We start from the raw sequence: 25,933 nt of genomic DNA, 5'->3' as shown, positions 1-25,933 counted from the left end.
TGCATTTTGAAAATATAAATCATTTTGGTAATAGTAAGTGACCTAAATGGGAAACATTTATTCTGATTTCATATCAGATAGAAAAACGTGTATATGTGTTTTTTAATATATAGCGTATGTAAACTTCTGGTTTCAACTGTATATACAAATATTAACACACATGCATATTGATACTAACCGAAATAATATGACCATTCAGCCCATGGGCAGCATCCGCACATTCAATCACTGCACTCAGTTGTGGATACCCAACTCCTGTCTTCTTCCGGGTAGTGCAAACAGAACCTATGCGAATATGATTGAAATGTTAAAACAAATACAACGCTGTGAGAGTAAAACATATTCAGTTAAAGGGTTGTTTCATAAATATAACCACAGTGAATTTGGATCATAGAGGAGTGCCCGCAGCAGAAGAGTGAAAATATATACAGTACAGACCAAAAGTTTGGTCACACCTTCTCATTCAAAGAGTTTTATGCATTTTCATGACTATAAAAATTGTAGATTCACACATCAAAACTATAAATTAACAAATGTGGAACTACAAAGTGAGAAACAACTGAAAATTTGTCTTCTATTCTATATTCTTCAAAGTAACCACCTTTTGCTTTGATTACTGCTTTGCACGCTCTTCGGATTCTCTTGATGAGATTCAAGAGGTAGTCACTAGAAAGGGTTTTCACATCATACGTGTGCACCGTCAGGTTTAATAAGTGGGATTATAAGTGGGGTTGGGACCATCAGTTGTGTTGTGCAGAAGTCAGATGGATACACAGCTGAATAGGCTGTTAGAAATTGTACTATGGCTAGAAAAGAGCAACTAAGTAGAGAAAAACGAGTGGCCATCATTACTTTAACCCCTTTCCGCCTTTTTAATTTTTGAGTTTTCATTTTTCACTCCCCACCTTCAAAAATCAATAGCTTTTAAATTTTTCTATGTAAAGAGCTCTGTGAAGGCTTGTTTTCTGCATAACAAATTGCACTTCATAGTGATGGTATTTAATATTCCAAACCATACCAATTTATATTTATATCGGTTCTAGGGAAATGGGGGGATTATTTAAATATTTAGGTTTTTAAAATTCAATTTTATTTTTAAAAACTTTTTTAAATTTTTTTTTTCTTTACTATTTTTCAGACCCCTAGGGTAGTTTAACCCTAGGTAGTCTGATTGATCCTACCTTACTGTGTCACATTGCAATAGATAGCCTAAAACAGGACATCCTCGGGTCTTTTTGTGACCCAAGGCTCTTATGGTAATGGACCAAGAACTGCCGGCAGCCATCAAAAGTTTAAGACCTGCGATCGGTGTTATTGACGGGTCTTTGCTGCATTGTGCAGCAAACACCCGGTGAGTATGAAGAAAGCTCAGCCAGTGAGCCCGCTTCATACTCCCCCTTCCGATACAGGAAGTTCAGTAATGTCCAAATGCAAAAGGGGTTAAAGGGTTGTCCACTTTAAGCACATCAATTCCTCACAGTTTTCTAGATCTCTTCCTGCTGTCATGAAAAAGAAGCTTCATTAGAACTTCCATTAGACTAAAAGCGATTTATTGTCATGTGATTTCACACAGGTGCACGGTTCCTTATAACATACAGTGTAGTCAAAGCTGTGTGATGCTAATGAGCTGTGCACCTGTATGACATCACATGACCATAGACCACTGCTTATCTACAGAAGGTCAACAAGAAGCTTCTTATAGAAAGATGGCAAGCAGGGATCTAGAAAACAGTTAGGAATTGATACAGTAAGTATATTGGAAAATGTAATAACTTTTCATTACACAAACAATATTAATTATTTTCTGGAATGTGCTTAAAGTGGATAACTCCTTTAATGGCAAACGCTCCATAACATGAATAATTTCTTCCCTGACCTGATTCTAGACCTGGGGCATAAATAACATTTTTCCCATTCACATTTTAAAATTAATGACTAAAAATAAATACAAGCATATATGTCAGCCAAGAGCACTCTTATTCTTCTTGGCACACTATTGTCTATAGTTCTTGGAGCTTTTATAATAGCCTTTCACTAACAGTTAGTGATTTCAATTTTTCATTGTTAAGAATATAAGACAGATAGTACCTGGTCCTATTCCAACCTTGATTATATCTGCACCTGAAAGGATTAATTCCTCCACCATTTCTCCGGTTACAACATTCCCAGCCTGCAGATAGAAATCACATGTTAGTTAAAGTAAAGCCAAAAAATAAAACAATGTTAGTAAGAGGTGATGGTGTGCACCTTACCATGATTGTGTGCTTGGGAAACCTGGCTCTTACATCTTTCACATGCTGAACAAACTGCTCAGAATATCCATTAGCTACATCCAGGCAGATGTAACGAATCTGAGGGATGGCCAGTAATATCTTCTCTAATTGCTGGAAGTCCGACTGTCCAGTACCGGAGCTTGCCGCCACATTCTATGGGATATACAGGATATTATGTTAGGAAAATCAGGTGTGGTAGTGGTATGAGCATGGAGCGATATGGGAAACAGTAAACTACAAAAAACTATTACTAACGTCAAGACACTCCGGAGAGGTGGCAGCAAAGTTTTTCCATTCTTCAACTGTATAGTGTTTGTGTATGGCTGTGAAGAGAGAGAACTGAAAAAAAAACTGAAATTAGGAATAAGGCCATATTTTATCTTTTCAGTTTAATCATTTCAACTACTTTTCAGAGTTATAAAACGGAAGCCAACACACAAACATATAGGGAAAAATAATTTTATACAATAACATCAATCTTTTTTTACTGTAGGAAAGCATCTAGGCCATTTTTGAAGTTCTCTGTTGTCTCTGTGGTGCAATGCTATTCCACAGACTCACAGTAAATGAATAAGTCTGGAAAACAAGAGGTAAACATCAGTGGAGGGGTTACCGCTCTCCCCGCCATTGTCCTTAGGAGCCTCCGCATTTTGGGAAAGGATAGTACCTGCTACATATTTTGCTTTGTGACCGGAGGTCACAGTTGCAGTGCTTCCACCATATCTCACCGCACCATGGCATGCACAATATGGTTTATGGGGGCTGTGAGCTGCCCGCTGTGCCAGTTGTGTGCATGAGGCCTTGGGAAACCTTACGGAGACCCCAATGCCTTTTGATGTGATTTAATCTGGAACAACTTATCACTATATTTCTTTTACGGATGATTTATATAAATGAATCCTATACACCTCAGTTGACTATGACAAAAAATAAAATAAATATACTTATTTTAATCTCTCTTGATCACTGATGGCCCTCTTTGTGGCTCATCTTTGTATTCTCTCCAACTCTAGGGCATTGTTTTTATGAACAGTTGCCCAAAATTGACCCTCTACCCAAATATATGAAGAACTGCTTCTACCCTAGGTAAATGTTACCTGGTTGACCTGAATGTAACCATCAATCAGAAAAATACTGCAACTTCAATGTTACCTAAAAATCCCATCGCAAGTGGAAATGCATCTTTAACACAATTCCAATATGCCAACAATACAAGGGTCAATAGTCCCAATAACTGTGTAAAAATGTAGAGCCTGCTCACAAGTGTGAAGCAGGTCATATGTGTGACCATAACACCAGTATCATACAACAACCACTTCTAGTACAATAACAAGCTGATTATTATATTTATTTTCCTGTAGGCACTTTCTCACCTTGCACAGAGCTTTTGCCATCTCAAAGGTGCCCACTGTGTCCATATTAGCAGCAATTATTGGAATGCCTTCATAGGTCTGACCAGAGTTCCTGAATGTAAAGGAACGAGAAAGTTCCACCTGGAGATAAAGTAACAAATAAATTTACCGAAATCAACTTGTTTTGCTCTTGCCCAGCAAGCCTTTACCTATATATAAATATGAGCACCTACAGTCCTTGGATTTATTTACTTACTATTCATTGTACAAGCACATTTTGTTTTTGAGATGATGGAATGGGTGAATTGTCATAGAGGTGAAACAGACTGCTGCCAATAACTAGCAGATGGGCAGACCCTGTAAGACATTGCACTTATAAGGTAAGTAAGTCTGCTGATACAGTGTACTACTATGGTATGAGATAGGGAAATAATTCTCCAAGAATTCTTTGTGAGGACAGCCATTTGCATTTAGGCCAGCGCATTTAAAGCTATGAACTTTGCCAGTCACCTTCCGTGATCTGTCATTCAGTTCGAAATTCTACATAATAAAATATTTTAGATTTAATAAATGAGTATGCTTTTTGAGTGAGGAACAGCTTGGTACTAGGGTGATAATTAACGACAAAGTAACATACAAAGTAATTTAGATGTAAGCCAAGATAATGCATGCACAAAGCTTATAACACTAACCCCTATGTGACATAAAGACAAAAGATTACCTCTCCTGAAAGCTGACTACACAGATCTCTGGCACAACAAAGTAAGGAAAACTACACAAATATATAAACAACTGTCTAAATGGTACACAAGACAGTCTTATATTGCACCAGATGTCTGCCTGCTTGCTGGGGTACACCCTAAACAGTGACCAGTAACTGGGTATTTTTCCCTCCCTGAGTCAAAGTGTAACACCTAACAAAACAGACAAACAAGTAACACAATGGGTAGGTCCACAATAGGAGCCACAACAGGATAGAAAGTACAGTACAAAATTGAAAAGATAAGAGAACAGTCGAGAATGGAATCCAATATTGTCAAACCAGAATAACAAGGAGTAGCAAGAAAAGTACTGACCAGAAGTTAGCAATACAAACTGTTTGACCAGCAAAGTTGGATTGTACAGACAGGTTTTATATCAGAGTGCTCCAGGTGAGAGAGAGGCAGGGCTCTGATAGTGTAAGAGCCTTCAAGTACAACTGTAAAGTATAAAAAATGTTGCCTATGCAAAAATAAGCAATTTTCTAATTCACTCTAATTAGCTATCTGCAGGTGTTTAGCTGCTAGCATAGGTTTTACCTTGACCCCCTGGCTGCTCTCCATTTGCCATGCTTTCTGGCAACAATGGAAAACCGTATAGGATGAGAGGAGGCTTGTTGGAAGGAGCAATAGTAGAGTAGTGTAATAAAAGAGGACCTTGATTAATGTCACAGGCATGTGAATCATTCCAAACATGCTGTCCTGATTCATATCAATGCCCCCAGCTTATGCCATAACCAGGAAGTGCCCGCCGACTTCAGGAATAGCTGAATATTATTTTTAAGAAGGAATGATAGATATACAAGGCTGTATCTAAGGCTAGAAAGAATCGAGCAGCATGACACAGGTATCTTTGGAATTGTTATCAAAGGTTCTCTCCAGCTAGGCTAAAACTAATTTTTTGTCAGTAGCTTTACAGTTATGCTTTAACTTTTGTTTGTTTAGAGCTAGGATTGCTGAGAGCAAGAAGTCAAGTAAATAAAGCGCTGCTCAACTAAAAAAGCAGCAGATAGAATTAAGCGCCTTCTCAGCCTGAGAGTACAAACTGCTGACCAAGATGCAGATGTAACCTGGAGAAAGTAGGAGTGGGGCTATTTTGTTTATGTTTTGTTAACCTATAAAAACTCTTAATAAAAGTTTATTTGATTTGAAATAAAATTGCCTATTCTAAAATCTACCTCTTATTAGATGGCTCAGTATTAAGCTAGAGAATGCCAATGGCTGATGCAGATGACATATCTACTAAACTGTCTAAAGTAACTTTGCTATTTCTATTAGTTGGCTTAGTTTGACACTAGAATATTGAAATTAATACTCTGCCCAATTTTGCTTACTTATACTTCATATATGTAGCACACAGCCTGTTGTAAGTTAGTTGGCACAAATTTGGCCAATTTGGCCACATTTTCACAGTTATACCTTCTCCAGTGTAATTATTCCTTCTACTGAGAAAGTCTCCATTGTTTATTGGGTTGTTAGCCAGCATCCTGACAACCAGCATGCTAGTCCTGTTAGCTCCTACTGGAATAACAGGATCTGGGTAGATGTGGCAAAACTGAAGTTCTTTTATTTGCCAAAGAGTTTGTTTAATATTATTCAGCACTGTAGGTAAACACTAAAGGTGCAGCTTCCTTCTCTAAGCCAGCAGGAATCTAAAATATAAAAAAAGTATCCTGCTCGACTTTCAAGAAAAGGTGATGGTTATGTTTTCTTTTATTCCCGATTTGTGAAAAGTAAGAACAGTAGATGAAGTTGGATTGAAAGAATGTAAACATCAAATACTTAAAACACTTGAACGGAAAGTCTCATCAGAAATCACCATTTTTTTAAACAAAGTTTTTAAAAAGATACTGTCACCAGTTTTTACTCCACTTAACCTCCAGCACTTTCAGGTAGGGTATGTAGCGTACATTTCGGACTATAAGGCGCACTAAAAATCCTTAGATTTTCTCAGAAATAAAAGCTGTGCTTTATAGTCCAGTACGCCTTATATATGAACCGTACTTACAGACAACAGCTGCCTTGAACTGTACACAGGTCTACCACCTGCTGGTCATTCATCCTTATAATCAAGTGCGCCTTATAATCCGGTGCGCCTTATATATGAACCTAGACATTTTAGCAGGCCTGAGAGTACAAACTGCTGACCAAGATGCAGATGTAACCTGGAGAAAGTAGGAGTGGGGCTATTTTGTTTATGTTTTGTTAACCTATAAAAACTCTTAATAAAAGTTTATTTGATTTGAAATAAAATTGCCTATTCTAAAATCTACCTCTTATTAGATGGCTCAGTATTAAGCTAGAGAATGCCAATGGCTGATGCAGATGACATATCTACTAAACTGTCTAAAGTAACTTTGCTATTTCTATTAGTTGGCTTAGTTTGACACTAGAATATTGAAATTAATTAATGCGGCGGTTTTTCCGAATACGTCGGGTTTTCGTTCGGCCACGCCCCCCGATTTCCGTCGCGCGCATGCCAGCGCCGATGCGCCACAATCCGATCGCGTGCGCCAAAATCCCGGGGCAATTTAAGTACAAGCGGCGCAAAACGGAAATATTCGGGTAACACGTCGGGAAAACGCGAATCGGGCCCTTAATAAATGACCCCCTATGTCTTTAAAGGAAATCTACCACATGGGTGCAGTGGTTCTAAACCAAGCACACTGACATGCTGGGGTGTATCACCTGACACAGATTCCATTCTTTTGTTTGATTCTGCTAGCGTAGTTTTTGAGGGAAACATGTTTTAAAATTAACCAAATGAGCCTCAGATGGTCCCGGCTACATCACTGAAGCGGGAAGTTTGGGAATTGGCAAGAGCTGGAGGGGAGGGAGTAGGCAGGCAGAAATGCCTAATTGAGGCGTGAATAATTACCAAACAACTGAGCCAGAAGAGGCTTTTGTGATGTTTACATTTTTTTTTTTTTTCAAAAACTAAGCTATTAGAAGCAAAAAAGGAATGTATCCTGTTTCAGGAGGCACACGCCGCAATGTAAGTATGCTTGGTCTAGAAGCACTGCATCCATGTGGTTGATTTCCTTTACCTGCCTGTATCTCCAATTCTGATGTGATTTCAAAGATGAGTTATCTTTTACTAAGATACCAGCACCTGAAGTGACTCTCCCCTTTAACTCTCTCATCTCAGGCACAAAGTGACTCAAGTGAGATATCACATAAAAGGGGGACTGCTAGAAAGGACATTTCATACCTTACCTGAGGGGGCTAATAGTTTTATGGAGCTAAAACAGGTTACAGGTTCCCTTTAAAATGAACATATTTTTAAAGAGTTTTTACATGTCACTATATATGTTTAATATAAACTAGATCCTGCAAATTTTACTCTAGCTACAAAGCCTCATAACAGACCGAAACTTGCTAATCTATATGCTTTCCATAGTCACCTCTTTTACATTATTTAAAGGCAATATGGACGGGATAATAAAAGAAGATACCACCATGTCTACTTGTACTACCTGCACATACCATGTCTAGAAAACCCTCAATGAGTCGGCTTGTAGCTATTGCTGTTTAGGGCCATGGGGCTACTATAATGCATATCACTATATGTAATACTGATAAAGTTGCTGTGAGCGACGGAATGCGTGGGATGATTCCGCCCTCACTCCCTGTGGTCTGCGGCTCTCCCCAGCTCTTGAGACGTGCCCATATGGGTTCATATGGTGTTTACTTTGTCACTTATTCACCTTGGATTGTACTTGCACTTTTTATGACAATATTTTAGACAGGAGCAGGGTCATTGTATTGGTATCTATGTGATATTGATATATGTATTGATATATGTCTTCCTTGCTATGGACCACCAATGATGCTTTTAGAGGAGTGAGAGTGTTGGAGGGTGATTATACCAGTTTTAACCCTCTAGTGTGTACTGCATATTATTATATACGGTTTTAGGGATTTTAGATGTTTGTATGATATGTTCTTCTTATATGTTAATAAAGATTTAGATTTTTGCCGTTATGCTGTTAGCATATCAGCTGTTAGCATAAATGTAATACTAAGATAATCTTATTTATCTTACAAAACATTCATATATGTATCAAATGCTCACCTCACTACGAGACTTCAAAGTACTTCTCTTTGGTCTAAGCAAAACATCCTTAAAATCCAGTTTTATATCATTGTCAATTCGAGGCATGGTTACCTGTAAAAGAATATAAACAAATATATCCCGGAGGACATAATAAAGCCAATTGCAAAATAAAAAGATGTAAACACGTGTATTATTTAATATCTAGAAAAGGCTGGCTGGCTTAAAGGAATTTCACAGGACAACAACATTAAAGGGGTTCACCACTGCCAGCAAAAAATTGATTTTTTTGTGTAATGAAAAGTTAAACAATATTCCAATATACTTTTTACATCCCTTCCTCTTGGTTTTCTAGATCTCTGCTTGCTGCCATTCTTTAGGAAGATTCATTGTATACTTCCAGTCGATAGAAATCTGTCCCTGGTCATGTGATGTCACACAGGTGCACGACTCATTATTTTACAGAGAGAAATCAGAACTGTCCCTTGCACCTGTGTGACACCACCTAACCAAGGACCCTCCTTTTTAATCCACAGGAATTAAACAATGAAACTATCTATTGAATTACAGCAAGCAGAGATCTATAAAGCAGTATCAGGTGGAATTGATACAGAAATTATATTGTAAATTAAAATGTATTATTTTAACACAAACAATATCAATTAGTGTATTTGAAGTTGGCATGAAGGAGCAGTCCCCAAAGTGTACAGGTTATAGCACAATTCTATGCCAGAAAGCCTTTAGATATATCCAGCATAACAGGAAAGGTGGATTTTCATCATAATAAATCCCTCCCAAGTTTGAAAATTACCTGACTCATTGTCAAAGAAGCAGCCGAGTCATGGAGATTTACGTAGCCGATTGATTCATGTCCCTCCACACATCTCCCTGTTCACCCTCCTTTCTTCTCCTCTAAACTGGTGTATGCATGTATGTAAATAACAGAGGTTTCCTCCTACTCCGAACATATGTATAGAGGAAGGGAAACCAAGGTGTAGACTCCACTGCTCTATGTGCATGACCACTGTGCGCGGAGTAAGGAGCAGGATGAACACATAGATGTGAGAAGAGACTTCATGATTCGACCAGCTCTGTGAACTGCCCCATTACTGGGCTTCTAGATTTTATTTTATACTGAATGACACTGAAGACTTTTTTGGTAAAAACATGTTTGCTTTGTGAGGGATAACCTGTCATTACGCTGCTAGGTTAAAGCCTGATGACATGTTCTCTTAAAAGCCTTAGGCAAAAACCTGCAGCGGTTCTTAAAGAGGCACTTTTATTTCCAGATACTAAGCAGAAGAAATTTTGTTTTCAAAAAAAGCAGTTTTGTCATTTTCTTTCAGGCTTTGTTTAAGGTTTTTCTATAATTTCCACAAAAAACCAACACATCACCGTATTCCTTTGAGCCAATATTATCAAAATATACCAAATTTATATAGTTTGATGTCCTAATACTTGTAGCAAAATAAAAGAAACCTTGCAAAACATCTTTTCTTCACCATATTCTGACATCTATAACCTTTTCATACTATAATGTATGCAGCTTTGTATGTCATCTTTTGTAAGACAAGCTGAGGTTTTCATTGACACCACATGGGAAAATGAACAACCTATTGATCACATTTTATTCAAATTCTTATGGGTGGCAAATGGTGAAAAAGGGCCAATTTGGATGGTCCACTGTGGTTTAGGTGTCGCAATCGCATTCGATGGGTTAAATGCCGTGATCAGTTCTTTCACCGATTGTGGTAGTTTGCAGCAATTGTACCCTACCTGTATACAGAGGGCTCAGCCCCTTCAAACACCTTTCAGAGTAGACTGAAGTAAATATCTATGAGTTTGCATGAAGGGGTTATATGTTTTTGGCTTGATTTTTGAAATTCTGTAGCGCACGCCTTACTTATAATACCTCCTCATCTGTTGGCCCTACACATATAAAGGCCGCTTTAGTTTTGATCTTCCACATAGTGAGCCCCTTCATTTATACCCCCTCCCCCACTTATAATGCCCTCCCTTCATGTACACGCCTTCCCCCTCTCTCACATTGTGACTCTTCCTTTCTGGCCCTCCTTTCCTTGTTGTAGACCTCATCCCTGAATGCAAACATACTTCAGATGTGGGCCCATGTCTGCAGTGTCACTGCTGTATCTCCTGCTCCTGTCGCAGGGGCAAGGCCGAATCTCTGGCTGTTAGAGGCAGCCTGAGACCCAGGGGAGAAGTTAGAAGTGGTTTTTTAACTGCTGAAGTAGCGCTACATAGTGAATGGAGACAGCAGCAGAGGAACTGCAATGGTATATCAGCAATTATGTTATAGCTGATATAGGTCCCCTAGTGGGACAGTAAAAATAAATTTTAAAAAAATGACGCAAAGTTTAAAAAAGAATTTAAAAACACCACGAAAAAAATCGCCTTTTCCCCATGTCACATATTGTGTTAAAAAATATAATAGTTCCCACAATTATTACTGCATCCAGCAACCTTGGCTAAGCAGATATTATGTTATTACACCCTTAGGCTATATTCACACACACGTATGGGGGACCTATATACGGCCTAAGTATATACGGCGTATATATATATGTCCCCCATAGCCGGGAATAGGAGCACAGTGCCATACGGACATGTCCTATGTTTTGCCAGAAAACGGCGCCGTGCACCATATATTGCTGAAGGGTATGAAAAGAATTTAAAAATTACATAAAAATTTTCAGTGCTTCCTACCTCCCCAAAGAAATGATAAAAAGTGATGAAGAGATCAAAATAGAACCAATCGAAACCCTAATGGTGACACATAAGAAAATGAGTTTTCCTCAAAAAAGGTGTTTTGTTTATTTTTTGAAATGAGTAAAACATGTACATCTTTGGTGTCTCCTTAAATGGGTTGTCCGGGATCAGAAAAAAGTGTACATATGCCTGGGGTGTGTATATAAATCTTAGGCTTACCTCTCTCTGCACTCCCCCAGCCATGGCAGTTACTGCCATTACTGACCTCACCTTGACAGTTCACTGCGGCCTCTGTATACAAACAGAAGCTGGTAGCAACAGCCATCACCGCATGAGAACAGGACCACAGAGAGAGGTAAGTATAAGGCCCAGTTCACAACATCGTTTAAACCTCTGTTCCTTTCCTCTGCTAACAAAAAGCAAATAACAGAGGTTTAAAACATCAGTTAAAAATCCCATTGACATCAATGTAAATTTTATTTCATCCCCTATGTATGCGTTTTTTTTAATGGAAACAATTACGGTGGCTGATTCGCCATTTTTTGGCATAACAGAATGACCCTTTCTTTTATGAAGTCAATAAGAGACGGATAGTAACTAAAAGTGTCAGTGTTTAGTATCAGTTATGACATCTGTTTTTTAGACAGAGAAATAGATATAGATAGAAATAGATAATTAATTAATATAGAGAAAGAGATGATGTATACAAGTAAACAGATTTTTCATAATAATTAATAAAAAACGGGCAGTAAAGTGTTTGCTATTTTAACCATAAAACACTAAGATACTAACAGATTCTGGGTGTAAATTTATCAGAAGTGTCTGAGAGCAGAACTGTTCTAGTTGCCCATGTGAACCATTCATTGTTTGCCATGAGCAACAGTTTTACCTCAGACACTTCTGATAAATCTCCCCATCATCAGCTACTTATTTCTGTTTAGTTATCATCTGTTTTTTTTTTAATGGAGATAAATAATGGAAATGTTGATGGTAGTATGAAGTGAGCCCAAAATGTTAATTTTTTTTAATACACTCCACACCTTTCTTTCTGATCCTGGACAACCCCTTTAAAAAAATAGTTTCAAACATGCTCTTAAAGCAAACCTGGCATCATAAATTTATTTAATAAACAACTACCAGTATGTTGTTAAGAATCTGAATGCCTTTCAAGTCGTGTTTCTTTCATTACCCAGTGTGGCGGTATGATCCATAAAATCTACTTTGAAGTGAAATGTAAATTGGTTTTATAAAGTCAAGGAGGCTGGGGGTTTAGCACTGAAGTCAAGCTCTCTCTTCCTAAAAATGCTCTCTTCACTGTAATTGATAGTCCTAATTCCAGAGACAACACTAACCAGATCTCCTGAAGTCAGATGTATGACGTGAATCACAGAGGATGAGGCATTCAGATCTTCCCAACTTGACTTTAGTGTTAAACTCTCCGTCTCCCTGAATTTATACAACCAATTTACGTCTCACTTCAAAGTTGATTTTCTGGATGAGGCCGCCACACTGGGACATGAAATAAACAATAACTAGGTGTTGCGCTGCCTGACAATATACTAGTAGTGGTTTATTAGATCAACTGCTGAGGACAGGTTCCCTTTAAAAATGTGTATGTGATGCAACTAGTAACCTTATTGTACTATGGGAGCTGTTTGTGCAGAGGTCGCATTAACGCCTCACCACGCGTCATAGACGCATAATGAGGCGCCATTACCCCCAAAATAATTGCCATGCGATTGTGTGCTATGCGAGTGTGTGCTGTGCGAGCTGTGCTGTGCGAGTGTGTGCCGTGCTGTGCCAGTGTGTGCCATGCCAGTGTGTGCGTGTGTGCCGTGCCAGTGTGTGCCGTGCCAGTGCGTGCCGTGCCGTGAGTGAGCAGACAGATGATTTTTTTTGGTTTAAATAGCGTCTATTAACATTATAAACGGCTATGAGATATATATATGTATTACCGAAATTTGCATACTCCTCATCGGCTAAAAATACTCCTCAAAAATAGTAAGAGAAGTATTATTACCCTTCGGGAAAAATGTTAGTGCGAGCTCTGTGTTTGTGTATGTTTGGGGGACTCTTCTAATCCACCACTATTCTCAATTGCATTTCATTTATACACACATATTTGTAGTATCAATACTTGAATCTTTCAATTTGATATATATATATATATATATATATATATATAAAACATTGACATCTTCACGTACATGTAATATTAATTTCTCAGTTTATGTTGTATAGTATGCCCAGAGCTCTATACAACCTTCTAGTCCCTTAGTTTTATTCCAAATTCATATTTATTACATATGCATTTCTTCATTGAAGTCACTTGACCAAATTAGACCATTAACGCCTCAAACGAAAAATAAGGCACCATCCAGACACGGAACCACTTGAAATGGCAGGTTTAAGAAAAAAAATACCGAGCACCAGCTCAGGGTGAGCTGGTGCCGGAGCTTATTTTTGTTAGTGTTTTAAACCGCTGTATAGCGGTTTAAAACACTTTTTAAACTTTATAGCCGGCGCAGGGAGGTACGCGCTCGGCGCTTACCATGCGCGCGGCTACCTCCCTGCGCCGGCTATAAAGTTTAAAACACTAACAAAAATAAGCTCCGGCACCAGCTCACCCTGAGCTGGTCCTCGGTGTTTTCTTCTTAAACCTGCCACTTCAAGTGGTAGGTTTCCTTTAAAATTCTCCTGGTGCCATATCCCGCTGTACAGAGAAAGAGATACGGACATACTAAATTTTTGTAACCGTCTACACCAGTGGTGGCGAACCTATGGCACTAGTGCCAGAGGTGGCACTCAGAGCCCTCTCTATGGGCACCGCAGACTCCGCCAAACAGGACTCAAGGCCTCTTGCAGTCGAAGGCAGCCCAGGACCCTAGAAAGAAGCTACAATGATGATCCAAACTTCTTCTTCTTTCTAGTGTATTGGTGTCCTCAGGTGCCTATACAATTTAAACCTGTGACAGAGCAGGGAGTAATAAGTTACTGTTTATATTGTCACATCAACACTTTGCGAAAAATATGTGGGTTTTGGATGTAGTTTGGGCACTCGGTGTCTAAAAGGTTTGCCATCACTGGTCTACACTATGACCGTATCTTTTTCTCTGTATAGCGGGATATGCCACCAGGAGAATTTTAAGGACTAGAAAAACATTTAAGCGGTTCCTTGTATGGATGGTGCCTTATATCCGTCTGAGGTGTTAATGGTCTAATTTGGTCAAGTGACTTCACTGAAGAAATGCATATGTAATACGTATGAATTTGGAATACAACTAAGGGACTAGAAGGTTGTATAGAGCTCTGGACACACTATACAACATTTTCTTCAAACCTTCAGATGTTTTGGATCCATCCGGGACGGTTGTTTGAGCTCTCGCCACAGATAAGGTGCTGCATTTCTTTGAATTCTTATCGACTCACTATATGTTATTGCACATTGTCTTCCTGAAGAAGGAGCCACACCTCCGAAAATATAGCAGATGCCATTCACCGCTCTAGTGAACGCGGAGACGCGTGAGACTACGGGAATGTTTTAATAAATCCTCATGAATTTTTGTTCATAAACATGGACAATGTACAACAACGAAAAGTGAGAAATGAATTTTCCATGCAGGTGAAGATGTCAGTGTTTCATACATGAAATATAAAGGTTCCCTCTAAAACCCATCTCTTTAGGCAGCCTATCACACTCGCTAACTGCATGAAATGTCAACTATCAATACTAATCCATCCTATGTCCTCCTCCCGTCTGTTGTCCGGCAAACACCACATACCAAGCACCATTCCTCTCTGCAGGTGGCGGCTGATGGCTGGTTCAAGCAGCAGAATTTTTATTTATTAAATTATTTTATACTGTTCCCTTATAAAGAATGGCTGGACCATTATACAAGCTCTTATACCTCTTGTATCACCCCTTCATCCTCATAGACTGTAAGCTCTTGTGAGCAGGGCCCTCCCTCCTATTGATCCATATGACTGTTATTACTCTGTAATTTTATTACACTTATATATGTTCCCAATTATTTGTAAATCGATACAGAAATGCGCAAAAATTTTAATTAAAAGACAAGTAGCCAAATAGATGTTTTATTCCATTCTCTATTAATTTTTTATAATTATGCTATTTTTACAGTAAAACATAAATACAACAAAACTGCTGCAAGAAACAAGCCCCCATATGCCCATATCAAATAAAAAAAAGTCCTGAAGGCATGTCTTTAAGGGAAATCTACCATCAAAATCAAGCATGGATAATCCAGGGAAACTTACTCATAGACCCAGTCACTGTGACTGTTGTAATCTTCTTATATTTTTTATCCATGGCCACCATCCTTCGAAAAGCAACTTTAAAATTTTGATAAAGAGCAAGTAGGACTCTGAGGGGTGTTACCAGAGCCCCTCTGTGCTGCAGATTCACAGGCTGTAACACTGCTCCACCCCCTACCTGATCTAATCTCTATGCAGCACAGGAAGTTTTAGCACACAGCAGAAGGGTGGTAGTGAAGGCCTGTGAAACTGCAGCACAGAGGGGCTCTGGTATGACCATTGGTTCTTTAGCATAATTTTCAAAGTTGATTTTAGAAGCAAAGAGGCCATAAATAACAAATATAACAAGATAACCACAGTCACAGTGCCTGGATCTATGAGTAAGTGTCCCTAGTTTATCCTGCTTCATATTGGTGGTAGATTTCTTTAGGGTGATCAGAAGTGTGTCCTATCCCTATTTGTCCACATAGTGTGTGCTGTACATGCCGGGTGTGTCATCTTCCATAGGTTAGAAGAACATGTGAAGGTCATACTGTAAGCATGCTCTCAGCTACTGTAACAGTGACTGGTAACAATATTAACGCAAAGGTGAGAAGAGGACACAGAAAACGCAGCGTCATACATGACAGGAAGAAGAAGCCGCTTAGTGTGAAACGTCATGAAGAACAAGTGTGAACACTCGTAATGAAGCAATGAATAGCAGATAAGATGGCGAGAAAGAAAGCGGCAGCGGTAATCATCAGCAGCGGCCAAACGGATTATTATAACGGAGATCAAAAGAAGACGGAACCGTTATACACACCTATTAGTTTATATACAGCTATGGAGCGGGTAACGAGTGATGTGACGTCACGCGTGCTGTCACTAGTGTCTTCCTGTCAGCTGACCTACGGCACCGGAAGGGATTGGGGATAGAGGGAGGCACGGTGTACTGCAGATAGGAGTACAGAAGCCGCCAGCATGCTCATCAAAGTGAAGGTAAGTTAGTAGCATGTGTGGGAGCTCGGGTTATTGTGCTGTACACCCCTGCGGCCGCTGGCGGATATATAGCTGCAGTACATAGAGAGCCGGGTGATGCGGCACGTACAATGGCTGCGATACATGGCACCGGCTCTAGGGGAACAGCTTATGTCTATGGGACTATTCAAGTGACTAACCGTAGTATTATCTTATAGATGTGATATAGGGGTGGCTGTCTTTATTGTCACATCCCTTTCATTCAGGATTAAACCTGGCTTATCAAATATCAGGGGGATTTCATAGAAAAAATTAAATATGTAAAATTTCTTTCTCTAATAAATATAATGAAAACTTTTCCAATTCTGCTTATGTGCTCTGATGTGCGCATCCATTACCAGATCACCATTGCTTCTGCTGATGATGATCTCGTTTTCGATGGTTCAATTGATTTTTTTTTTTTCAGCTAAGTGTGTCCTGCCCGTGCATGATGTGGTTTCAAAGCAGAGATTATGTTTGGTGGGCAGACGCCAACAAAAGTAGCTAAACAGGTTGTGGAGGATCTCTTAAAAAGCAAGGCCATACTATCAGCCATAAACTTCTTGCAATGGACCACAAGTAGACCCGTTCTGCAAAATTGGATAATGTCTTTAAAGAGGACCTGTCACCAGGCTTTACATCCTTAAAGAGAACCTACCACCACAAATCTACCTATAAAGGTAGATCGGGTGGTAGGTGGATGTAAGGGACGTGAGGATAGCTCTTTTTAGAGCTAATCCTCACGTCCCTGCTAACTTTTGGGAAACTTTATTGACCGAATATGTAAATTTAATTATGCGGCTACTGGGGCGTGGAGTAGCCGGCACAAGGCTACACAGCGTGGCTACTCCACGCCCCAGTAGCCACATTACTCCTCCTACCCTCGTCCGATATGATGGCGTTCTGTGCATGCGCAGAACGCCGGCTGAGCAGTCCCAGCTCCGAGCCGGCTTGTCAGACGCGGGCGCGCAGCTCCTCGTAGCTGCGCGCCGCACACAACAGGGTAGGAGGAGTAATGTGGCTACCGGGGCGTGGAGTAGCCGCGCTGTGTAGCCTCGTGCCGGCTACTCCACGCCCCAGTAGCCGCATAACTAAATGTGATGTGAGGATAGCTCTTCGATCCTCCTACCCTAAATCTTTGGCTAGTAGCTCCGGCTTCGGAGCAGTGACCGCTCAGATGCGGGCATGCTGTTATGCGCATGTGCAGACGGCAGGTTTCTCGGACAAGGGCGCGCAGCTACGAGGCGCTGCACGCCGAAGATTTCGGGTAGGAGAATCAAAGAGGCTACTGGGGCGTGGAGTAGCCGCGCCGTGTAGCCTCTTTAGAAAATTTACATATTAGGGGAATAAAAGTTATTTCAATATTGCGGGGACGGGAGGATAATCACTTAAAATGGCTATCCTCACGTCTTATAGATCCAACTACCACCGATCTACCTTTACCTTTTATCTGATCAGGGGTTTATTAAATAGTCAGGGGCACCTATACCTGAATTTACAGTTTCCTCAAGAGCCACAATACCACCCTCATGTGTATCCCCTTCCTCAGTGGGCTCACACAGCATGTACTTCGTTCCTTGCTTTGGATTGGGCAGTGATCACATGGTCGGTATCCAACTACAGGAAATCCTGGCATTGAACCCATTTGACTTTTTTAGAACTGAAAAAATACTGGAAGTTGAAACATCGTGCAACCCAGGTATGAACAAGGCCTAAAATATTTTTTTTTTTACTTGCAGACACTGACTGGCAAGGAGATAGAAATTGATATTGAACCCACAGACAAGGTACTGAAACAATCCTTACTCCTAAAACATTATTTATCATATATTTAACCACATTTTTTTTCTATAGATGTATCTAATCCATAAAAAGGCATACAGCTTTTAATAAATTGATGAAAAGCTCTCCCGTGCAGGAGATATCAAGACAGCACAAGAGGTCTTGTTGCATCCCCATTGTTCTCTCGCTGTTTGTCACTACTTTTTACTACAGGAGGTCCCCTACTTAAGAACACTCGACTTACATACGACCCCTAGTTACAAACGGACCTCTGGATATTGGTAATTTATTGTACTTTAGTCCTAGGCTACAATGATCAGTTGTAACAGTTATCAAAGGTGTCTGTAATGAAGCTTTAGTGTTAATCCTTATTCTTATGACAACCCAACATTTTTAAAATCCAATTGTCACAGAGACCAAAAAAGTTCTTGCTCGGATTACAATGATAAAATTTATAGTTCCGACTTACATACAAATTCAACTTAAGAACAAACCTACAGACCCTATATTGTATGTAACCCGGGGACTGCCTGTATATATGGTGCCGTTGCTTGTAGAATTATAGTTGGAATATCGCATACAAGAACAGATTTTGCTCACTACATGGTTATTGCATGAAAAGACTATAGTAGCTGGTAATGATGCTTGAATTCACTTAAAGTTTGGAAACAGTATAAAGAGTGAATAAAATTTAACTTTTAATCTTAATAATTAAAATTATTGATAAAAAAATAAGTGTTGAGAAAATGAAAGGACTCCTAAACCTCTAAAAGGATTAGACCAAATGTCTGGTTCTACCATAGGCAAAGGAGCCCTTCAAGGGTATGCCATATTTGTGTGTAGTTCAATGTTTGGTGATGTATACTACAGACAAAAAATAATAATGATCTAAAAGGACTCACCACTGAGATGGTCTATGGTTGAAAAAAATATAGGAAGCAGCGTCTCCTGTTCACCCGTCTTGATGTGTACCTGGATTCTGATGAGGGAACTGATGAGGGAACCCGTATCTCAGAAACCTATTCTGTGGATAGTGCGTACACAATAGGGGCGATGTGTGGAGGCGTGTGTCCAACAGGGTATGGTCAAACTGTCAGAAAAAACGGGGGATTGGGCAAAAGTACTAACCTTATTAACCCCTAACCAGACAGATGACTATTAATCCCTAAGTTTCCTAACCTTGGAGCCGCAGCCCTAAATGGCTGCCACCCCGACTGGAACCTTTCCCTATAAACACTGGCCCTGTTAAAGACCTAAGAAGTCCAGAGAAGGTATATAAAATTGCTTTTAAAGTAGTGATGTCAGGTAGAGCATGTCCCTACATGCCATGTTTCGCCCTGCTTGGGCTCATCAGGGGACATTTCACAATTACCATAGTCACCTTTGTGATTGATGACAGAAGTGTTGGAATGGGTACAGATTAACTCGTATCAGGCATATAATTGACCTGTGCGAGTAATTTCCTGTGTCGGGAGCTTCTGTCGGTTATGTGAACCAGTGGGTCCATCACTACATGATTATTGCAGTAGATCACGCAACTGTTGTAGATAAAGCTACATTCATTGAAAGTCTCATTTGTACAGATAAGAAGTGCAGAGTGTGAGAGTCTCACATTTCCCTGCAGTACAACACAGAGTCTGTACTTGCTGTATCATCTGTACGGGGACAGTATAATAACCCTTCTTTCTATATACTCCTACAAAATGTAAGCGACCATTGGTATACAAACAGGAGGCTGCACTGTCAGTTCTCTATTTGTCATCAGTGTGTAATTTGTTTCTGAGTTGTATGTCCTCAAAAACATTCGGGTGTCATCCATATGCCACCTGTTTTTTTTGGTTTTTTTTTGTGTTTTTTTTTTTACAGGTCTAAAGGAAAAAAATATAAGGATGGTAAATGATATCACTAGCAACTGTTCCGTATATATGGGCTTCATGCAGATGATACAGTTAAAAATCACAGTTTACATACACTTCTGAATTAAAAAACCTTTCCTATTTTAAGTCAGTTAGGGTTACCAAAATTAGTTACGGTAGATTTGCCAATGAGAGGGAGAGGTGTTTTTAGTACTTTCTGCAAAATTATAATTTTAAACAATTTGGGACAACCTATATGATGATGATAGGTTTTATTGGCAACATCTGAGTTAGTGAGACACCCGAAATATACTGCTTCTTTGTGTACCTGAGGGTACCTTGTTCTTCTGTACAAACAAGATGGGAAGTATCCTACTGCTCAGTAAGGAGATGGGTTTTGTGTCCCAAAGATGAATGTGCTTTGGTCCAAAATGTGCGCATCAACCCAAGAAAAAAAGCAAAAGACCTTGTAGAGATGCTGGCTGAAGCTGGCAAGTGTGTGCCATTATTCACAGTGACAATAGTACCATAATGACATGGGCAGAAAGTCCCCTCTGCCAGAGGGATGCCATTACTAAGTCAGATTCATATTTGGATAAACACACAGGAACACAGACATTAACCCCTACGGGACTCAGCCTCTTTTGGCCTTAAGGACGCGGCCCCATTCTTCAAATCTGACCTATAAGTGGTTATAGCTTTGGAACGCTATGAGATATCCACGGGATTTTGAGATTTGTTTTCTCTTGACACATTGTACTTCAAATTAGTTTAAAAATTTGGATGAAATCTTTTGCGTTTAGTTATGAAAAAAACCAAAATTTGGCAAAAATTTGGAAAAATTCCTTATTTTCAACGTTCTAAATTCTCTACTTTTGATGCAGATAGTCATAGCACCCAAATAAATTCATAACTTACATTTCCCAAATGTCTGCTTTATGTTGGCATGGTTTTTTAAGATTCCACATATTTAACTAGAATGTTATGAGGCTCAGAATTTAGGTGCCATTTTTCAAATTTTTTTGTAAAATCACCAAAACCTGTATTTAGATGGACCTGCTCAACTTCTAATTGACACTGAGAGGCCTAAATAATAGTGAGACTCGTAAATTACCCCATTGTGGAAACTACACACCTCAACGTATGAAAAACCACTTTTAAGAAGTTTGTTAACGCTTTACGTGTTTTATAGGGGTTAAAACAAAATGGAGGTGCAGTCTGCAAATTGTAATATTTTTTCACAATACACCCATTTTGGGTGGAAAATTAAACATTTACAATGGATTAAATGAATAAAGGCTCCACAAAGTTTGTTACCCAATCTCTCCCGAGTACACGGATACTCTATATGTGGTGGTAACCTGCTGTATGGGTACACGGCCAGGCAGAGAAGGGAAGGAGGCGCCATCCAGATCAGATTTGCTATGTCATTTTGTACAGGCTATAATTTTTTTCTTTTTTTAATGTGGACCTATAGGGGCTTATTTCTTTTGCCACATGAGATGCACTTTTCTGGTACGTAATTTGGGGGAATCTATAGGCTAATTGGTGAGATTTTATTAACTCTTTGTTGGTGGAGGAAATGAAAATCATCACTTTTCAGGAAGATTTTTATGGGTTTTTTTTGGCTGTTTACCATACCATAAAAATAGTATATTATTTTTATTCTATGGGTCGCCACAATTACAAAAAGACCTCATTTATATAGATTTTTTTATTTTTTCCCGTTTTTACTGAATAAAAAGTAATTTGGCAAAAATGTTGTTAATTTTAGCATCACTGTCTTTCATATGCATAACTTTTTTATTTTTCGCCTCACAAATCTGTTTAAGGGCTTATTTTTTGCGAGAAGGATTGTTCTTTTTAGTGGTCTTATTTTAGAGTGCATAACATTTTTTAAATCCCTTTTTAGAGCATTTTTATAGGGTATTAATTGAAAATGATCTTTTTTCTGGAGCTTTTTTTTGTTTTGTTTTTTACGGGGTTCACTTTGCGGATCTAATAACGATTCTGTTTTATTATGCAGATTGTTACGGACGCAGGGATACCAAATATGTGGGGGTTTTGTGTATTTTATTCAATTGTACTGAATAGAAACCAATTTGGAGAAAATCTTGTTCATTTTAGCATCACCATCTTTTCATGTGCATAACTTTTTTATTTTTCGGCTGACAAATCTGGTTAGGGGCTTATTTTTTGCGAGAAGAGTTGTTCTTTTTAGTGGGCTTATTTTGGAATGCATAACATTTTTTTTAAATTACTTTTTAGAGCATTTTTCTATAGGGTATTAATTAAAAATTATCTTTTTTCGGAATGTTTTTGCGTTTTTTTCCTACGGCGTGTACCGTGCGGGTCCAGTAACGATTCTGTTTTATTATACAGATTGTTACGGACGCGGCAATACCAAATATGCGGGGTTTTTTGTGTTTTTTATACTGACAGCTGACAGCCGCTGCTTCTGGTACCGGCTCCGTTCGTGAGCCGGTGCCAGAAGCAGGACGTTATAGAACGTCCCCGTGCGCTAAGCATCTAGCCCCGGGGACGTACTATAACATCCTGGTGCGCCTAGGGGTTAAAAGACATCTTACATCAGTTTAACTACTGGTAGACATGTCCTACTAAGAAGTTCCTGAGGAACAAAGTTGTATTAGAACTCTATAAGCAGCAATTGTGGAAATGTACAGTTATAAAAATTAGTCTGGCTACTACGGCCTCGTCCTTAAATTTATTCACTCCTCCGTTACTGTGGGCTGACGGGACTTGTATCGGAACGGGGTTGGGGGGGGATTAATTAAAAGATGAGGCGCTTTGGTGATGTAGCCTGAGTGCCCAGACTCATTAGCATAATTTTTATAACTCTATATTTTTGTGAGGTGGTTTTGCTGCAGGAGCAACTAGTGCACTTCACAAAATAGATGCATCGTTAAAACTTTGTCACAAATGGGTCTTCTCAATGGACAATGACCTGAAGGATGACAATGTCCGTGTTTTGGAGTAGCTGTCACAAAGCCCTGATCTCAATCCTATTGTACATTTATGGGCAAAGCTAAAACGGCAGGTGCAAGCGATGTGGCCTACAAACATGGCACAGCTATACCAGTTCTGTCTGTGGAATGGGCCCATCAGTAGTAAGTGTGATACGGACCTTTGAAGATGCACAAATTCTTCTAATTTAACTAGGTTCTGTTGTGATCCCAAGAAATTTTCAGTTTTCACATGACCATAGAGAAGTTCTATCCTCAGGAAGTATGAATGGTTTTAGAGGGCTGGACTAATATACTTGGTTCTACCCAATACTTAATATTCCTCTCATTATGGCCCTCTTTTATACTGCACCCTTTCCTTATGCCCCTATATTTAGCGCCCCTTTAAATATGGGGGCAATGTAAGTGCCTCATCTCCTTATGGCCCTCCCATTATGCCCCAATATAGTGTCTCCTTTTACAAGGCTCCCATTTATAGTGCTACCTTTTTATTATGCACTCTTCTTTTTGTGCTCTTATTTACTTTTTTATTTTGTTCTTAAATGCTATGGTATAATGACATAGTGACATTATTACTTTGCCAACGCTGGGGGCCCGTACTGGCATAGTGGCAGAACAAGAAGTGTATTACTCCCCACTCACCAACAGCAATCGGCTACAGCGCATGAGCCAGGATCTGTACCTACTGCTTGGGCACTGGGCTTGTGGGCTGGCAGTGACCCATGGAACAGACAATGCCCATCCTGCTACAGCGTCTAGCAAACAGTAAGGAATAGATACTGAAAGTACATTGGAAAACTGTAGAACTCCTTACTACACAAACAATATGAATTATTTGCGGACTGTGGACAAAGACTGTTCTTCCTTTGTTTGCAGTTGCATCCGAATGACAGCAGTTTCTGGTACGGTACATTCTCATTGTCCTCTAACCATGCACTGAATTTCATTATATTCTATGTCCTGCAGGTGGAAAGGATTAAAGAACGAGTAGAAGAAAAGGAGGGAATTCCTCCACAACAACAGAGGCTGATTTACAGTGGAAAACAGATGTAAGTGCATTAGCTTTACCACCAATAACATATCTGGTACACAAACTTTATCTAAGTTTCCAGTTCCCACCAATAACACATTGGGACTCTTATGGTCTCTGCACGTAAAAACTGCCAAGATCTTTCTGGGTTTTTTGGCGCAGAATTGTTGCGGATCATTTATAATGAGTTTGTGCCAGAAAGAACAGATGTTTCCGACTATCCCAACTCCTCCGTCATTTTTTTTTTTTTCCCCTGTGAGTGGGTGTGGCCTAACTTTTCCACATTATCCGTCACATTAATGTGTATTTTGCCAACGTTTTTAGGCGCAAATTTTGGTGCACAATAGACCAGGAAAAGATGGTCAGAGAGCAAAAGTAAGGCTTAGTCCATGTAAGATTTTGGCGCACAACAGATTATCATCTACCTATTATTATCATCTACCTATTATTTACTTACAGCCGTGCGCCACTTTAAAACATCGGGCTGTGCTTTCCGGAGACTGATCTCCAATGCCGACGGTCGTACTTACGTCAGAATTAGTAAACCCCCCCCCCGGCGTATTCAGGGGATATGCTATGTATATTAGAACATGGGGTATATGACTTGTGGTTCCCATCACAATCCTCTATCTCCTCAGGCCTCCTCTTGCTGTGCATTTGTTGGCACAGTTGCATCCTGTTTCCAGTCTTGTCTAATTCACTAATTCGTATATCTTTTTTTTCTAGTGACCCATTCTTAGTGTTAGAGCAGACAATGGCTGTTTATAAAAATTTGTCCAAAGGCCAACAAAATCACCACTACATACCTTCAAAAGTGTTGTCTAGCATGTTTTTTTTTCCCCTCTATATAGGTTCCAGGGGGTCTAGAAATCACAACCAGCTTGGTGCCTCTTGTTGACTGTTCTTGCACCGATTACAGCCTTTGCTGCATGTATTACACAGTAATGGGAGAACGCTGTTGACTTCATGTCACCACTGAGCCTTTGTATAGGGTTCTTTGTTATTGTTACACCCTCTAGACATACATAGAAAAACCTGAGGGTATGTTCATACGGATGAATTTTTTGGACAAACGACGTAAAACAGCAGTCATGCTTTTCGAGGTGGATTTTGACTTATATAGACTTGCTAGAAAATTCCACTTGAACAAAGCTGCTCACTGAATAAAGACCGACTGGCCTGAATTTGCTGCCGGAAGTAGTGCTTAATGTTTTCATACTTGCTGCTAAGGGTTGGTTTTGGGACAATTGTAGAACAGAGCTACAGATGAAAATGAAAAGAGGAACCTGTTACTACTTTCTTCATCATTCCACTCATGGTTTTGACTGCATACAAAAAGTTGTGCCATTAATTGCACCCTCCATATCTGTGCACAACAGTATTCTACCCCATAATTGCTATTGGTACTGAAATACCAAAACCAGGAATGGAATCTGAGAAAGCTTTGTACAGCTTAATAACATTAATGCATAATACTGTTGCGCTTTGCAAATATATATCCACTTCCATCCCCTTAAAATCTCACATTACCAAGAAAACACCAAATGACTATTTGTCTATCTTCTTCTTTTTTTTATAAATAGGAATGATGAGAAGACTGCTGCAGACTACAAGATCCAAGGAGGTTCAGTGCTACATTTGGTCCTTGCACTTAGAGGGGGTTTCTGAAGGATTGTTGAGCTACATATGCAGTCCATAAAGTTTTGGCTGAAGAGGTACCACATCCCAGGAGTCCTGCGGTGTAGGACTGTTATCGCTAAGCCTCTGCCAAGCTTGTTTGTATTATAAACCATTGTGTTGTTAGTATGTTATGTTTTTTGCCCTGAAATAAATGCTCCTCCAACTA

The 25,933-nt window shown here is 39.5% G+C and overlaps 2 protein-coding genes across 3 annotated transcripts in view; one reads left to right on the top strand and one right to left on the bottom strand.

The window, feature by feature from the left end:
* GMPR2 (guanosine monophosphate reductase 2) overlaps positions 1-16,389 on the bottom strand; it is a 21,127-nt gene extending 4,738 nt beyond the window's left edge. Inside the window, exons 1-7 of one of the 2 annotated variants that reach the window (XM_072150748.1) lie at positions 16,242-16,389; positions 8,459-8,551; positions 3,647-3,766; positions 2,529-2,612; positions 2,253-2,426; positions 2,089-2,170; positions 179-285 (exon numbers count right to left, since the gene is read on the bottom strand). In XM_072150748.1, the coding sequence (XP_072006849.1) occupies positions 179-285; positions 2,089-2,170; positions 2,253-2,426; positions 2,529-2,612; positions 3,647-3,766; positions 8,459-8,545 (654 nt within the window). In that variant the 5' untranslated portion in view covers positions 8,546-8,551; positions 16,242-16,389. Of the gene's footprint in view, positions 1-178; positions 286-2,088; positions 2,171-2,252; positions 2,427-2,528; positions 2,613-3,646; positions 3,767-8,458; positions 8,552-11,383; positions 11,452-16,241 lie in introns of those variants that run through there. The other variant, XM_072150747.1, reaches the window with a different exon arrangement.
* NEDD8 (NEDD8 ubiquitin like modifier) lies at positions 16,264-25,933 on the top strand. Its single transcript, XM_072150749.1, has 4 exons — positions 16,264-16,417; positions 18,175-18,222; positions 24,024-24,106; positions 25,671-25,933. Exons 1-4 carry the CDS (start codon positions 16,400-16,402, stop codon positions 25,753-25,755), a joined length of 234 nt encoding a protein of 77 aa, XP_072006850.1. The 5' UTR covers positions 16,264-16,399; the 3' UTR covers positions 25,756-25,933.

The sequence above is a fragment of the Engystomops pustulosus genome, chromosome 1 (genome assembly GCF_040894005.1).
Source record: "Engystomops pustulosus chromosome 1, aEngPut4.maternal, whole genome shotgun sequence".
NCBI classification, from domain to species: Eukaryota; Metazoa; Chordata; class Amphibia; order Anura; family Leptodactylidae; genus Engystomops; species Engystomops pustulosus.
Note: the sequence above shows the minus strand (reverse complement) of the source record. Positions and strands in the feature narration are given on the sequence as shown.

Excerpts from the sequence above, each read along its gene's own strand:
- NEDD8 (XM_072150749.1), top strand. Across the intron at positions 18,223-24,023 it reads ATATTGAACCCACAGACAAG|GTGGAAAGGATTAAAGAACG; the intron begins GTACTGAAACAA and ends TATGTCCTGCAG. Across the intron at positions 24,107-25,670 it reads ATTTACAGTGGAAAACAGAT|GAATGATGAGAAGACTGCTG; the intron begins GTAAGTGCATTA and ends TTTTATAAATAG.